Source organism: Pelophylax lessonae (assembly GCF_965119305.1).
Source record: "Pelophylax lessonae genome assembly, chromosome: 13".
Taxonomy (NCBI): domain Eukaryota; kingdom Metazoa; phylum Chordata; class Amphibia; order Anura; family Ranidae; genus Pelophylax; species Pelophylax lessonae.
Genome location: NC_138780.1, coordinates 9222657 through 9240287, shown reverse-complemented (window position 1 = coordinate 9240287; position 17631 = coordinate 9222657). Strand labels below are relative to the sequence as shown.

At 44.0% G+C, this 17631-nt stretch overlaps 2 protein-coding genes across 2 annotated transcripts in view; both read right to left on the bottom strand.

The window, feature by feature from the left end:
- LOC309543141 (uncharacterized protein) overlaps window positions 1–17631 on the bottom strand; it is a gene marked incomplete at its 3' end in the record, with an annotated part of 1180881 nt that overhangs the window by 764617 nt on the left and 398633 nt on the right. The gene's annotated exons all lie outside the window — the stretch shown is intronic.
- The window catches only part of LOC309569793 (uncharacterized protein), a gene marked incomplete at its 5' end in the record, with an annotated part of 71003 nt that continues 58730 nt past the window's right edge, over window positions 5359–17631 (bottom strand). The window contains one exon of the mRNA XM_082275797.1: window positions 5359–5755. Within this exon, the coding sequence (XP_082131923.1) occupies window positions 5447–5755 (309 nt within the window). The 3' untranslated portion in view covers window positions 5359–5446. The remainder of the gene's footprint in view (window positions 5756–17631) is intronic.

The following is a 17631-nucleotide window of genomic DNA, read 5'->3' as shown; positions in this document are numbered from 1 at the left end:
CCCTCACATTTATTTAAATATTTTATTATATCTTTTCATGTTATTTTATATATTAATTTTATTTTATTAAATCATATATACATTTTTTATTGTTAAGAATTACTAAGATTAATTTTAATATATATATATATATATATATATATATATATATATATATATAAACACAGTATCTCACAAAAGTGAGTACACCCCTCACATTTATGTAAACATTTTATTATATCTTTTCATGTTATTTTATATATTAATTTTATTTTACTAAATTATATATACATTTTTTATTGTTAAAAATTACACAAAAGTGAGTATTTTGTAAATATTTCATTCTATCTTTTCATGTGACAACACTGAAGAAATGACACTTTGCTACAATGTAAAGTAGTGAGTGTACAGCTTGTATAACAGTGTAAATTTACTGTCCCCTCAAAATAACTCAACACACAGCCATTAATGACTAAACCGCTGGCAACAAAAGTCAGTACACCCCTAAGTGATGCTGGTATGCTCCTTCCTGTTCTCATATGTCAGTCGATCTCTGCACAGTTCCCATCGAACAAACGTGAGAAAACTTGTGAAGGCGCGTTCGCCGTCATCTGCGATGGATTGATTTTAAATTGCTTCTTAAAAGTAAATAAACTCGTCTGGTTTGAAGCCAAGCATGAAGGAACAAAGTGTTTTCCTCGCTGCTCCCCAGAGGAACGGCTGATTGGGAAAGTTGTGTGACCCCTTTACACCACTTAATACATATGTGCTGGGCAGGATCTAACGCCCACATACTGCAAACATGTGCTGCTGGGCAGCCGATTGTTCTGGGCTGAGAACACGCTCTACTGTATGCTCCGGGCACAGACACTTCAAGCCTTCCTAATATCCTCTCCATCCAATTACAGAACATACCCTCCCACTGCAAGCCTCATTTCACCCTTCAGCTGGTGTGTGGCATCTCATCTCATTCTCAGATTTTGAAATATATAATGTTAAAACAAATACATTTTGAAATATTTTTTTTTGCATTTATTTATTTATTTATTTTTTTATAAATTCTTTATTTTTTTAATAAATTCTTTATTTTTGCATTTATTTTACCACTTTGTTTGTTTTTTTTTTTTTAATGCATTTATTTTATTACTTCAGCCGGTGTGTGGAAACTCATCTCATTCTCAGATTTGCAGCAGAATTTGTACAAAAGATTTCAAAACTCTTAAAAGAATAGAGACGCAATTTAAATGGCGGTTTTGAATATTTGTCTGTAGGTGGCCCTGCCTGAGGTTGGACCTCTGTGCCAGCTTCTGGCATAGAGAGCCAAGAATAGGAGCAGGGGGATGGGCATTGGGCATTGTGACAAAATGCTATCTGAAAACTGCATTTTATTTTATTTTATTTTATTTTTATTTTTATTTGTAATTATACTCAACCTTTGTACTTATAATTTATTCTTTTTGGTTGGACCTCTGTGCGAGCTTCTGGCATAGAGAATAAATCATAGAAAAGAGATGACCGCACTCCGGTATAATTGAAATCAAAACTGGAGTATTTATTTTTATATTTTTTATTTTATTCCTCATCACAGACATCAATGCAGGACTGGTAAGACATGGGACAGGTAATAGGTTGACGCGTTTCACGACAAATCCAGTCGCTTACTCATAATCATATGGTAATAGTGGTATGGTTATGAGTAAGCGACTGGATTTGTCGTGAAACGTGTCAACCTATTACCTGTCGGCTGTCCCATGTCTTACTAGTCCTGCATTGATGTCTGTGATGAGGAATAAAATAAAAATATATAAAAATAAATACTCCAGTTTTGATTTCAATTATACCAGAGTGCGGTATAATGCGGCCCAATTTGGACATTGTCCCTTAGGGGTGTACTGACATTTGTCTGAGCACTGACAGGCTGACCCCCACCCCTTCAACCTCTGCAGCAATGCTGGCAGCACTCATAAGTCTATTTCCCAAAGACAACCTCTGGTTATGACGCTGAGCACGGCACTCAACCTCTTTGGTCAACCATGGAGAGGCCTGTTCTGAGTGGAACCTGTCCTGTTAAAATGCTGTATGGTCTTGGCCACCATGCTGCAGCTCAGTTTCAGGGTCTTGGCAATCTTCTTATAGCCTAGGCCATCTTTATATAGAGCAACAATTCTTTTTTTCAGATCCTCAGAGAGTTCTTTGCCATGAGGTGCCATGTTGAACTTCCAGTGACCAGTATGAGAGAGTGAGAGCGATAACACCAAATCTAACACACCTGCTCTCCATTCACACCTGAGACCTTGTAACACTAACGAGTTATATGACACCGGGGAGGGAAAATGGCTAACTGGGCCCAATTAGAACATTGTCACTTAGGGGTGTACTGACTTTTGTTGCCAGCGGTTTAGACATTAATGGCTGTGTGTTGAGTTATTTTGAGGGGACAGTAAATTTACACTGTTATACAAGCTGTACACTCACTACTATACATTGTAGCAAAGTCTCATTTCTTCAGTGTTGTCACATGAAAAGATAGAATAAAATATTTACAAAAATGTGAGGGGTGTACTTACTTTTGTGAGATACTGTATATATTTTTAATATAATATACTCTAGTAAATAATAAATATAATTTTATTATGATCATTTTTTTATTTTATTTAGGAAATTAAAGTTCCCTAAAAGACTTTTTGCCTGGCAACTGATGGGACATTACCAGTGACACCACATTGAGGGTAATGTAACCGGCGTTGATCGGTGACTCACTTGTGGGATGTGAAGTGGACATTTGACGTCGGTGGACTCCTCAAACCATCCCAGCAATCAGCACAATCAGAGTTATTGATTACACCCGGCCTCCGGGAGGTTCTGTACACAAAACCTCGGCACCCATTAGCACCGTGTACACACATATGTCACCGCAATGTCCTCTCCTAAACACGGGTCACAATGTAACATGTTCATATGTAACCTGATCACATCTACACTCACCGGACACTATTAGGTGCACCTTGCTAGTAGCGGGTTGGACCCTTTTGCCTTTATTCTTCATGGCATAGATACAAGGTGCTGGAAATATTCCTCAGAGATTTTGCTCCATAGTGATATAATAGCACTGGGAGGGGCATTTTTATATTTGCATAACTCCTCCCACGGCTGCTATTGTGATCTTTGCATAACCCCTCCTACTGCTGGCATTTTCTATTTGCATAACTCCTCCCATTGCTGGCATATTGATATTGCATTATTCCTATCACTGCTGGCATTTTTACATTTGTAAAACTCCTCCCACTGTTGGAATTTTGATATTTGCATAACTCCTCCCACTGCTGGCATTTTAATATTTGCAAACCTCCTCCCACTGTTGGAATTTTGATATTTGCATAACTCCTATCACTGCTGGCATTTTTACATTTGTGAAACTCCTCCCACTGCTGGCATTTTGATATTTGCATAACTCCTCCCACTGATGGCATATTGATATATGCATAACTCCTCCCAGTGCTGGCATATTGATATATGCATAACCCCTCCTACTGCTGGCATTTAATATTTGCATAACTCCTCCCACGGCTGCTATTTTGATGTTTGCATAACCCCTCCTACTGCTGGCATTTGCTATTTGCATAACTCCTCCCATTGCTGGCATATTGATATTTGCATTATTCCTATCACTGCTGCCATTTTTACATTTGTAAAACTCCTCCCACTGTTGAAATTTTGATATTTGCATAACTCCTCCCACTGCTGGTATTTTAATATTTGCAAACCTCCTCCCACTGCTGGCATTTTGATATTTGCATAACTCCTCCCACTGATGGCATATTGATATATGCATAACTCCTCCCAGTGCTGGCATATTGATATATGCATATCCCCTCCTGCTGGCATTTGATATTTGCATAACTCCTCCCACTGCTGGCTTATTGATATATGCATAAACCCTCCTACTGCTGGCATTTGATATTTGCATAACTTCTCCCACTGCTGGCATATTGATATATGCATAACTCCTCCCACTGCTGGCATATTGATATATGCATAACTCCTCCCACTGCTGGCATATTGATATATGCATAACTTTTCTCACTGCTTGCATTTTTTACCTTTGTAAAACTCCTCCCACTGCTGGCATTTTTATATTTGCATAACCCCTCCCACTGCTGGCATTTTGATATTTGCATAACTCCTCCCACTGATGGCATATTGATATATGCATAACTCCTCCCACTGCTGGCATATTGATATATGCATAACCCCTCCTACTGCTGGCATTTGATATTTGCATAACTCCTCCCACTGCTGGCATATTGATATATGCATAACTGCTCCCACTGCTGGCATATTGATATATGCATAACTCCTCCCACTTCTGGCATATTGATATATGCATAACTCCTCCCACTGCTGGCATTTTGATATTTGCATAACTTCTCCCACTGCTGGCATATTGATATATGCATAACTTTTCTCACTGCTTGCATTTTTTACCTTTGTAAAACTCCTCCCACTGCTGGCATTTTGACACTTGCATATCTCCTCCCACTGCTGGCAATTTTACATTTGGATAACCCCTCCCTCTCACTCCTGGCAGTTTCACATTTGCATAACTCCTCCCACTGCTGGCATATTGATATATGCATAACCCCTCCCAGTACTGGCATTTTCATATTTGCATAACTCCTCCCATTGCTGGCATATTGATATATGCATAACTCCTCCCACTACTGGCATTTTGACATTTTCATAATTCTTCCCCTTACTGGCATTTTGTTATTTGCATAACTCCTCCCACTGCTGGCACTTTGACATTTGCAAAACTCCTCCCACTGCTTGCATTTTTACATTTGTATAACTCCTCCCACTTTTGACATTTTTATACTTGCATAACCCCTCCTACTGCTGGCATTTTGATATTTGCATACATCCTCCCACTATTGGCATTTTGATATTTTCATAACTCCTCCCACTGCTGGCATATTGATATTTTCATAACTCCTCCCACTGCTGGCATATTGACATTTTCATAACTCCTCCCACTGCTGGTGTTCTATATTTGCATAACCCCTCCCACTGCTTGCATTTTACATTTGCATAACTCCTCCCACTGCTGGCATTTTGATATTTACACAACTTCTCCCAAGATCCAGCCTACTGCTTGCATCAGGGTTGAAGTCTCTGGAGAGAAGTGTTGTGAAGCTATGTACAGCCCCCTGCCAGCCCCTCCCAGCAGCCATCATCTGCCTGCGTTGCCTAAAGAAGCGCAGAGACCCGGCTATGACATCACTGATTGTAAAATAAAGTGTGCAATGAAAATGAAAGGTTTTATTTAAAAATGTTATGGGGGAGGGGGGAGAGAGGAGGGGGGAGGGGGAGAGAAATAAAAGCACATGAAATTTCAGCTTTAACAATTGTATTTATGAGATACAAACAGAGAAAACTCTTCTGTATTAACATTTCAAGAAGTGTAAATTCAGGGCTCAAACACGTTGTCCACCACGTCCTCCTGAATCCGGCTGGGGAAGAAGGAATTGTCAAAGCTCTGGCGCCTCCTTGATCGGACTCTACCCCGCTCCGTATCGTTAGCCAGACGCCGGCCGTTGGGGGCAAAACGGAAGACGAAGTCTTGCTGAGGGCTGGATGGAGACTTTCCCGGTGATCGGACCGGCCTGGGCGTAGCCTCCACCTTCTTCTTCTTAGTCCTGGCTTTCCTCGTCGCCTCTTCCTTGGCAGCAGCTTGGGGGAGCACCAACCACAGCACCGCCTGAACACAACGCCTCATCTACATAAAGAGAGCAACATGGTAAAGTGAGACTCTGGGCAAAACTCTCAGGAAGTCAGGAAGGGTGGGAAATAGTCATGGGCACATTTATGGTGTATAATGAAATTATACCTGATTGGGTGGGGGTGGGAGCTTGGTGATGGTCACTAACTGACACTGATGTTGCTAGTTGCCACCCGTCCAGGATTCACCTGGACAGTCCGGGTTTTGAATCACGTTTCCGGGTTTCAGACTGCCTGGCACATTATCAGAACGGACTTTGGCTCCCCAAGTAACTGAGTACCACAACCCCTGAGTGTATAGGCATGTTCACCCCCTAATCACCAGGGCTGCCAACCACCCAGAGGGCTGGCTACAGTTGTCTAAGACAAGTGTCAAGGGATGGGAGAGAAGAGATGGCTCGATATGCCACCCATCCAGGATTTACCTGAACAGTCCGGGTTTTGAATCACGTGTCCGGGTTTCAGAGAGCCTGAAACCCAGACACATTATCAGAATGGACTGTGGCTCCCCAAGTAACTGAGTACCACAACCCCTGAGTGTATAGGCATGTTCACCTCCTAATCACCAGGGCTGCCAACCACCCAGAGGGCTGGCTACAGTTGTCTAAGACAAGTGTCCAAGTATGGGGGAGAAGAGATGGCTCGATATACCACCCATCCAGGATTGACCTGGACAGTCCAGGTTTTGAATGACGTGTCCGCGTTTCAGACTACCTGAAACCCAGACACATTATCAGAACGGACTGTAGCACCCCAAGTAACTGAGTACCACAACCCCTGAGTGTATAGGCATGTTCACCCCCTAATCACCAGGATTGCGAACCACCCAGAGGGCTGGCTACAGTTGTATAAGACAAGTGTCCAGGGATGGGAGAGAAGAGAGGGCCTGATCTGCCACCCGTCCAGGATTCAGCTGGACAGTCCGGGTTTTGAATGACGTGTCCTCGTTTCAGACTACCTGAAACCCAGATACATTATCAAAATGGACTGTGGCTCCCCAAGTAACTGAGTACCACAACCCCTGAGTGTATAGGCATGTCCAGGACTGGGACAAGGGGTGGCTGCCCTGGGCACATTGTGTATTGTAAGTTCCTCCTACTATAAGGCTGACAGGAGTAGTGATATCACTACTTCTATCAGCCCAGCACTGGAAGCAGCAAAACGAGGAGTCGAGAGCCGGGTGGAGGTGCGGGCTGTGCTCTCTCTCCCCCTCATACTCATAGGCTCGCATATAATGAAGGGGGTGCAATTTGGTATCTTTGCCCTGGGCACTGGATGATTTTGTCCCCGCACCGGGCATGTCCAACCCCTAATCACCAGGGTTGCCAACCACCCAGAAGGCTGGCTACAGTTGTCTAAGACAAGTGTCCAGGGATGGGAGAGAAGAGAGGACTCGATCTGCCACCCGTCCAGGATTCACCTGGACAGTCCGGGTCACGTGTCTTGGTTTCAGCCTGCCTGAAACCCGGACACGTTACCAAGAATGGACTGTAGCACCCCAAGTAACTAAGAACCACAACCCCTGAGTGTATAGGCATGTTCACCCCCTAATCACCAAGGTTGCCACTCACTCAGAGGGCTGGCTACAGTTGTCTAAGACAAGTGTCCAGGGATGGGAGAGAAGAGAGGACTCCATCTGCCACCCATCCAGGATTCACATAGACAGTCCGGGTTTCGAATCACGTGTCCGGGTTTCAGACTGCCTGAAACCCGGACACATTATCGGAATGGACTGTGGCTCCCCAAGTATTCATTTGTAGTCACGTGTCTGGGTTTTTATACATATATATTTATATATATAACGGTCAGCAAGTGGTTAAAGTAGGATTAGAACCCCCCATCTGGTTTTCCATGCTGTGGAGCTCACCCTCTCCTCTTGTCCTGGTCACCATTAGGCACACCTGCTCAGGTGACAACCAAGAGGATGTTTGCTATCTATTTGGGGACATTTCCTCCAACTGCCTGTGGTGTCACCAGAACAGGAAGTAAAGAAAAATCTTCTTAAGGGGACACAGACAGCAAAAAAATAAAATTACATAAAAAGAGTTCCAACTCTACCCAAGTTTTGGCTGCTGATACAAAACAATCATTGATTGGTTGCTTGATACAACATAACATGTGATTTATTTGCTCAAATATAATAGAATTTTCTAAATTTATGGACTAATTAAAACTTGTCTACTCCGCCCCTGACGTCTGAAGATGAGACTCCACCAGCCGCGCTGCGGTCTAATGTCCCATCCCACAGATTCGGCTCGTCTGATTTTGCAGGTTCATTGAAGGCGTAAGATGCGCTTTAAGAAAACGCTCTCTGCCGTCAAAGGCCTATTTTTTTTTACCAATTATTGAAGTAGGTCAGAGCGCATTATCAGACGTAACGCGCGAGACGTAATGGAGGAGACGGCGCGAAGTGCTCGGAGATAATGGCTCCCAGCTCACGGGATTCGAGCAAAATTAATTTTGGAAAGTGGGTGAAGTGCCCTCCTAGAGCATGCTGGGAGGCGATTACCCTCCAGCCTCACAATGGGCGAGGCGGCACTTGGCTTTCATTAAGTACCTTCTGCGCAAAAGTTGGCGGCGACCTCACAGGAAGTCTATTACACTAATTACCCACCAATTCCTGGAACCGGTATAATACGCAGAACTGAGAACAGGTTGATGGTGGAAAAAAAAAAGTTGAGTGAGCCGAGCGCAAATTAGTTGCCCAAAATAAGTTCCAATTTTTCGAAGGGCCGCCATTGTTACATTTAAATTGAAAAGTGGACCAGTCATCAGATGACATCAGATAGATCTTCATGTATGTTCAGTAATGTGTCAGTGTAACCCCTCCAGGAATCATTCTCTCTCACAGAGATCATAGTACTCCCCCCCCCCTGAAAATGCCTTCATTTGCTTCTCTCTCCAGAAGGACAGCGCCATATTTATTCAGGTATCATCCAGGGTCACCATCCACTGCCTGAATGGAGATGGTGGCTCAGAGTCATGGAAATCCTAGTCCCTAGATATAAGATACAGGAGTGACATCACCACTCTCCAGATATAAGATATATTATACAGAGTGACATCACCGCTCTCCAGATATAAGATATATTATACAGGAGTGACATCACCGCTCTCCAGATATAAGATATATTATACAGAGGGACATCACCGCTCTCCAGATATAAGATATATTATACAGAGTGACATCACCGCTCTCCAGATATAAGATATATTATACAGGAGTGACATCACCGCTCTCCAGATATAAGATATATTATACAGAGTGACATCACCGCTCTCCAGATATAAGATATATTATACAGAGTGACATCACCACTCTCCAGATATAAGATATATTATACAGGAGTGACATCACCGCTCTCCAGATATAAGATATATTATACAGAGTGACATCACCACTCTCCAGATATAAGATATATTATACAGAGTGACATCACCGCTCTCCAGATATAAGATATATTATACAGAGTGACATCACCGCTCTCCAGATATAAGATATATTATACAGGAGTGACATCACCGCTCTCCAGATATAAGATATATTATACAGAGTGACATCACCACTCCCCAGATATAAGATATATTATACAGAGTGACATCACCACTCCCCAGATATAAGATATATTATATAGAGTGACATCACCGCTCTCCAGATATAAGATATATTATACAGAGTGACATCACCGCTCTCCAGATATAAGATATATTATACAGTCAGGTCCATAAATATTGGGACATCGACACAATTCTAATCGTTTTAGCTCTATACACCACCACAATGGATTTGAAATGAAACAAACACGATGTGCTTTAACTGCAGACTTTCAGCTTTAATTTGAGGGTATTTACATCCAAATCAGGTGAAAGGTGTAGGAATTACAACAGTTTGTATATGTGCCTCCCACTTTTTAAGGGATCAAAAGTAATGGGACAATTGGCTGCTCAGCGGTTCCATGGCCAGGTGTGTGTTATTCCCTCATTATCCCATTTACAAGGAGCAGATAAAAGGTCCAGAGTTCATTTCAAGTGTGCTATTTGCATTTGGAATCTGTTGTTGTCAACTCTCAATATGAGATCCAAAGAGCTGTCACTATCAGTGAAGCAAGCCATCATTAGGCTGAAAAAACAAAACAAACCCATCAGAGAGATAGCAAAAACATTAGGTGTGGCCAAATCAACTGTTTGGAAAATCCTTAAAAAGAAAGAACGCACCGGTGAGCTCAGCAACACTAATAGACCCAGAAGACCACGGAAAACAACTGTGGTGGATGACCGAAGAATTCTTTCCCTGGTGAAGAAAACACCCTTCACAACAGTTGGCCAGATCAAGAACACTCTCCAGGAGGTAGGTGTATGTGTGTCACCTTCACAACAGTTGGCCAGATCAAGAACGCTCTCCAGGAGGTAGGTGTATGTGTGTCACCTTCACAACAGTTGGTCAGATCAAGAACACTCTCCAGGAGGTAGGTGTATGTGTGTCACCTTCACAACAGTTGGTCAGATCAAGAACACTCTCCAGGAGGTAGGTGTATGTGTGTCACCTTCACAACAGTTGGCCAGATCAAGAACACTCTCCAGGAGGTAGGTGTATGTGTGTCACCTTCACAACAGTTGGTCAGATCAAGAACGCTCTCCAGGAGGTAGGTGTATGTGTGTCACCTTCACAACAGTTGGCCAGATCAAGAACGCTCTCCAGGAGGTAGGTGTATGTGTGTCACCTTCATAACACTAAGCCAGATTAAGAACACTCTCCAGGAGGTAGGTGTATGTGTGTCACCTTCACAACAGTTGGTCAGATCAAGAACACTCTCCAGGAGGTAGGTGTATGTGTGTCAAAGTCAACAATCAAGAGAAGACTTCACCAGAGTGAATACAGAGGGTTCACCACAAGATGTAAACCATTGGTGAACCTCAAAAACAGGAAGGCCAGATTAGAGTTTGCCAAACAACATCTAGAAAAGCCTTCACAGTTCTGGAACAACATCCTATGGACAGATGAGACCAAATTCAACTTGTACCAGAGTGATGGGAAGAGAAGAGTATGGAGAAGGAAAGGAACTGCTCATGATCCAAAGCATACCACCTCAACAGTGAAGCATGGTGGTGGTAGTGTCATGGCGTGGGCATGTATGGCGGCAAATGGAACTGGTTCTCTTGTATTTATTGATGATGTGACTGCTGCCAAAATCAGCAGGATGAATTCTGAAGTGTTTCGGACAATATTATCTGCTCCTATTCAGCCAAATGCTTCAGAACTCATTGGACGGCGCTTCACAGTGCAGATGGACAATGACCCGAAGCATACTGCGAAAGCAACCAAAGAGTTTTTTAAGGGAAAGAAGTGGAATATTATGCAATGGCCAAGTCAATCACCTGACCTGAATCCGATTGAGCATGCATTTCACTTGCTGAAGACAAAAATGAAGGGAAAATGCCCCAAGAACAAGCAGGAACTGAAGACAGTTGCAGTAAAGGCCTGGCAGAGCATCACCAGGGATGAAACCCAGCGTCTGGTGATGTCTATGCATTCCACACTTCAGGCTGTAATTGACTGCAAAGGATTTGCAACCAAGTATTAAAAAGTGAAAGTTTGATTTATGATTGTTAATCTGTCCCATTACTTTTGGTCCCTTAAAAAGTGTGAGGCACATATACAAACTGTTGTAATTCCTACACCGTTCTGATTTGGATGTAAATACCCTCAAATTAAAGCTGAAAGTCTGCAGTTAAAGCACATCTTATTTGTTTCATTTCAAATCCATTGTGGTGGTGTATAGAGCCAAAAAGTTTAGAATTGTGTCCATGTCCCAATATTTATGGACCTGACTGTATATATATATATACAGTGGGTACGGAAAGTATTCAGACCCCCTTACATTTTTCACTCTTTGTTATATTGCAGCCATTTGCTAAAATCATTTAAGTTCATTCTTCTTCCTCATGAATGTACACATAGCACCCCATACTGACAGAAAATCACAGAATTGTTGACATTGTTGCAGATTTATTAAAAAAGAAAAACTGAAATATCACATGGTCATAAGTATTCAGACCCTTTGCTCAGTATTTAGTAGAAGCCCCCTTTTGATCTAATACAGCCAGGAGTCTTTTTGGGAAAGATGCAACAAGTCTTTCACACCTGGATTTGGGGATCCTCTGCCATTCCTCCTTGCAGATCCTCTCCAGTTCTGTCAGGTTGGATGGTAAACGTTGGTGGACAGCCATTTTTAGGTCTCTCCAGAGATGCTCAATTGGGTTTAAGTCAGGGCTCTGGCTGGGCCATTCAAGAACAGTCACGGAGTTGTTGTGAAGCCACTCCTTCGTTATTTTAGCTGTGTGCTTAGGGTCATTGTCTTGTTGGAAGGTAAACCTTCGGCCCAGTCTGAGGTCCAGAGCACTCTGGAGAAGGTTTTTGTCCAGGATATCCCTGTACTTGGCCGCATTCATCTTTCCCTCGATTGCAACCAGTCGTCCTGTCCCTGCAGCTGAAAAACACCCCCACAGCATGATGCTGCCACCACCATGCTTCACTGTTGGGACTGTATTGGACAGGTGATGAGCAGTGCCTGGTTTTCTCCACACATACCGCTTAGAATTAAGGCCAAAAAGTTCTATTTTGGTCTCATCAGACCAGAGAATCTTATTTCTCACCATCTTGGAGTCCTTCAGGTGTTTTTTTAGCAAACTCCATGCGGGCTTTCATGTGTCTTACACTGAGGAGAGGCTTCCGTCGGGCCACTCTGCCATAAAGCCCCGACTGGTGGAGGGCTGCAGTGATGGTTGACTTTCTCCCATCTCCTGACTGCATCTCTGGAGCTCAGCCACAGTGATCTTTGGGTTCTTCTTTACCTCTCTCACCAAGGCTCTTCTCCCCCGATAGCTCAGTTTGGCCAGACGGCCAGCTCTAGGAAGGGTTCTGGTCGTCCCAAACGTCTTCCATTTGAGGATTATGGAGGCCACTGTGCTCTTAGGAACCTTAAGTGCAGCAGAAATCTTTTTGTAACCTTGGCCAGATCTGTGCCTTGCCACAATTCTGTCTCTGAGCTCTTCAGGCAGTTCCTTTGACCTCATGATTCTCATTTGCTCTGACATGCATTGTGATCTGGAAGGTCTTATATAGACAGGTGTGTGGCTTTCCTAATCAAGTCCAATCAGTATAATCAAACACAGCTGGACTCAAATGAAGGTGTAGAACCATCTCAAGGATGATCAGAAGAAATGGGAAGCACCTGAGTTAAATATATGAGTGTCACAGCAAAGGGTCTGAATACTTAGGACCATGTGATATTTCAGTTTTTCTTTTTTAATAAATCTGCAACAATGTCAACAATTCTGTGTTTTTCTGTCAGTATGGGGTGCTATGTGTACATTCATGAGGAAAAAGAATGAACTTAAATGATTTTAGCAAATGGCTGCAATATAACAAAGAGTGAAAAATTTAAGGCGGTCTGAATACTTTCCGTACCCACTGTATATATATATATATATATATATATATATATTATAGTTCCGTGTATGTAGATTGTAGAAACATGTTACATAATATAGAAATCACTCAATAAATGGACCTTATAATGAGACAATCCTGTGTGAATGCACTGTTCACCATTAATCTGTGTGAATGCACCGTTCACCATTCACCTGTGTGAATGCAGCCTTGCGGTATGGGCGGTGATCGGCGATCTCTCAGACATGGAGGAGATATTGGCTGGCAATCATTTCACGTTCCTTAATTAACAAGAGAGGAAATGAGAATTTCGATTAATCCTTCCTGTATCTTTGGAGGCAATTAACGTCTTTCTAATCGGCGCTCAGCGATGGAAAAGTCCGAGCTCGCGGCTAATTTGTTCATCGCCTCTTTTCCCAGAAGTCCGCGCGGCCGTCCGAGGAATCGGAAAATTCCCAAATGACTCTGACATTTACCAATTGTCTTGCGCTTTGTCTTTATCGTAAGAATCCCGCCCACCGCGTCCTCATTACTCCACGTAAAACGCGGCGAGGTCGCTCATCGTCAGGGTAGATGTTTAAGTGAAAAAAGCTTATTTAAGTAATAAATGGGAAAATACCATCTGCAGAACATCGCTCCCTGACAGATCCATATTGATATATTCTGCAGATTATTCCATCACTGACCCCTCTAGGGATCTGCAGAACATTGCACCATTCCATCCCCCTCCTGACAGATCCATATTGATATATTCTGCAGATTATTCCATCACTGACCTCTCTAGAGATCTGCAGAACATCACTGTGTCCCCTCCCCCTCCAGACAGATCCATATTGATATATTCTGCAGATTATTCCATCACTGACCCCTCTAGAGATCTGCAGAACATCTCTCCCTCCCATCCCCCTTCAGACAGATCCATATTGATATATTCTGCAGATTATTCCATCACTGACCTCTCTAGAGATCTGCAGAACATTGCTGTCTCCCACCCCCCTTCTGACAGATCCATATTGATATATTCTGCAGAACATCCCATCACTGACCCCTCTAGAGATCTGCAGAACATCGCTCCATCCCATCCCCCTTCAGACAGATCCATATTGATATATTCTGCAGATTATTCCATCACTGACCTCTCTAGAGATCTGCAGAACATTGCTGTCTCCCACCCCCCTCCTGACAGATCCATATTGATATATTCTGCAGAGCATCCCATCACTGACCCCTCTAGAGATCTGCAGAACATCTCTCCATCCCACCCCCCCCCCCCTGACAGATCCATATTGATATATTCTGCAGAGCATTCCATCACTGGCCTTTCTAGAGATCTGCAGATCATGGCTTCCCCTCATCCCCCTCCTGACAGATCCATATTGATATATTCTGCAGATTATTCCATCACTGACCTCTCTAGAGATCTGCAGAACATTGCTGTCTCCCACCCCCCTCCTGACAGATCCATATTGATATATTCTGCAGAGCATCCCATCACTGACCCCTCTAGAGATCTGCAGAACATCGCTCCATCCCATCCCCCTTCAGACAGATCCATATTGATATATTGTGCAGATTATTCCATCACTGACCTCTCTAGAGATCTGCAGAACATCTCTCCATCCCACCCCCCTCCTGACAGATCCATATTGATATATACTGCAGAGCATCCCATCACTGACCCCTCTAGAGATCTGCAGAACATTGCTCCATCCCACCCCCCTCCTGACAGATCCATATTGATATATTCTGCAAATTATTCCATCGCTAACCTCTCTAGAGATCTGCAGAACATCACTCTGTCCCCTCCCCCTCCAGACAGATCCATATTGATATATTCTGCAGATTATTCCATCGCTGACTCCTCTAGAAACTGCAGAGCATTGCTCCGGCCCACCTTTATATTTTCTAGATCAGTGCAGCCACTGTTCCCATGTTTAGAAAATGATTCGGCTGCAAAAATCAATGTGAAGATGAGAAGTAGAAGATGTGAGATGTGTCCGTGTACATTCATCACATTATGTGTGACTGGCGGCAGGACAAAAGTCCCTGAAGAGGACACAACAGGCCTTCTCCCAGACACAGCGCTCTATATGGGTCACAATCTAGGACTCGGCACTGAGGATCTCCGAGGAGGCAGGAACACTCCGCACATGGAGCACACGGAACACACGGAACACACAGAGCACACGGAACACATTGTGTAATTATAGATAGGAATAACATCTCCCATCACCGGGGAACATGGAAGATTATATAAATGATAGATAGATAGATAGATAGATAGATAGATAGATAGATAGATAGATATGGGATAGATAGATAGATAGATAGATAGATAGATAGATAGATAGATAGATAGATAGATAGATAGATAGATAGATAGATAGATAGATATGGGATAGATAGATAGATAGATAGATAGATAGATAGATAGATAGATAGATAGATAGATAGATAGACAGATAGATAGACAGATAGATAGATAGACAGATAGATAGACAGATAGATAGATAGATAGATAGATAGATAGATAGATAGATAGATAGATAGATAGATAGATAGATAGATAGATAGATAGATAGATAGATAGATAGATAGATAGATACATAGATAGATAGATACATATCTAAATAGGACGATATCCCGGAAGAGCCCCCAAATGTAGCGCTGCCCTCTAGAGGACTGCTGGATTTTACACACTTTAAGGATTTCCCTGGGTTACCCGTAGCAACTGCTTGCATAAATCTTAACACTTTATGTTCTTGGCTCAGTCAATGATCAGTCTAGGGGTTGTTGTTTTTGTAGTTTTATTTTATATTGGGATGGGAGAAGGGATGAGTGGGGTACTCCAACCTTGAACTATTCACAATTCTGAGGACTTCTAACTTGAGGATGCGGCAAGGCCGCTACTTAATCCTGCCACTTGAATGAAGCTGAGGAACATGTTCCTGTCTGTGTTTCTCTTCAGGGTACTCCCCCAGTACCCCCTTTCTCTGTACTAGCTGACACCTGTCCACTACACTCTCCGGAGTGGTCCCCTTCCTGGGCAGACCCTTAGGCACGATCCTCTGTACTCAAGATACTGCTTTCCAGATTCTCGAAGTGCCCCAACTCCTCAGGCAGCTCTCCTGGACCTCTGGGTTCTGCTCCATACTGCTGGCTCACCAGGCTGACCGCCTGTGACCATCACCATACATTTCAGAAGAGGAAACAGCCGCCACCTTCCTTCTGGGACTCTGCTTCCCGCCAAAGACCTCTACCTCATATGCCCCTGGCTTTTTATACCCTGCCCCATGATGCACCGAGACAACCAGTCTGTGCCAATCCCTGGGGCTGTATCAAAAGCCTGTGTGTCATTGGCCAGGTTTCCTCCTCACTTTTAAAAATGGAGGGCCTAGACAGACCCGAACATCCCGCGCAAGCCTGTAAAGGAAGAAATAAAGGTTAGCACTTCCAACAGTGGCGGCCGGTGTGTTGGGAGCGCAGGGGCGCCGCCCCCCCATCCATGCGTCCAGCCCCCTAATCTGCATTCAGGGGCGCCGGACGCATGGAGTTCAATGGGGCTTTTTTTTTTTGCATCACCTGATTAGAGCCAGAGGCTCTAATAGGGCGACGCAAAGGGTGGACCCGGGGCGCAGAGTAGTATGTCCCGACTCCACCCATTGTGTGACAATAGCGAATGAAAATTTGCTATTGTCACACCGATCCTCCTCCCGGCCAATCAGGAAACGGGTCTAATACCTGATTCCTGATTGGCCGCAAGGCAAACCCCATGCCATTGGCCGAGGAGGAGGTGGGAGAGGGAGGACCCGAGGAGAAGCGCCGGGGGACTGAGGAGAAGCCGTGCCCCCGCTGCCGCCTCTACTGCTGCTGTTGATGATCCAGGTAAGTGCACTGCATTGAAGGGGGCACGCACGCTGGTCTCTGCATTGAAGGGAGCATGCACACTGGTCACTGCATTGAAAGGGGGCAGGTACGCTGGTCACTGCATTGAAGGGGCATGTACGCTGGTCACTGCATTGAAGGGGGGCATGTACGCTGGTCACTGCATTGAAGGGGGCACGCACGCTGGTCACTGCATTGAAAGGGGGCATGCACGCTGGTCACTGCATTGAAGGGGGCATGTACGCTGGTCACTGCATTGAAAGGGGGCATGTACGCTGGTCACTGCATTGAAGAAGGCACGCACGCTGGTCACTGCATTGAAGGGGCCACGTACGCTGGTCACTGCATTGAAAGGGGGCATGTATGCTGGTCACTGCATTGAAGGGGGCTCGCACACTGGTCACTGCATTGAAGGGGCCACGTACGCTGGTCACTGCATTGAAAGGGGGCATGTACGCTGGTCACTGCATTGAAGGGGCACGCACGCTGGTCACTGCATTGAAGGGGCCACGTACGCTGGTCACTGCATTGAAGGGGGC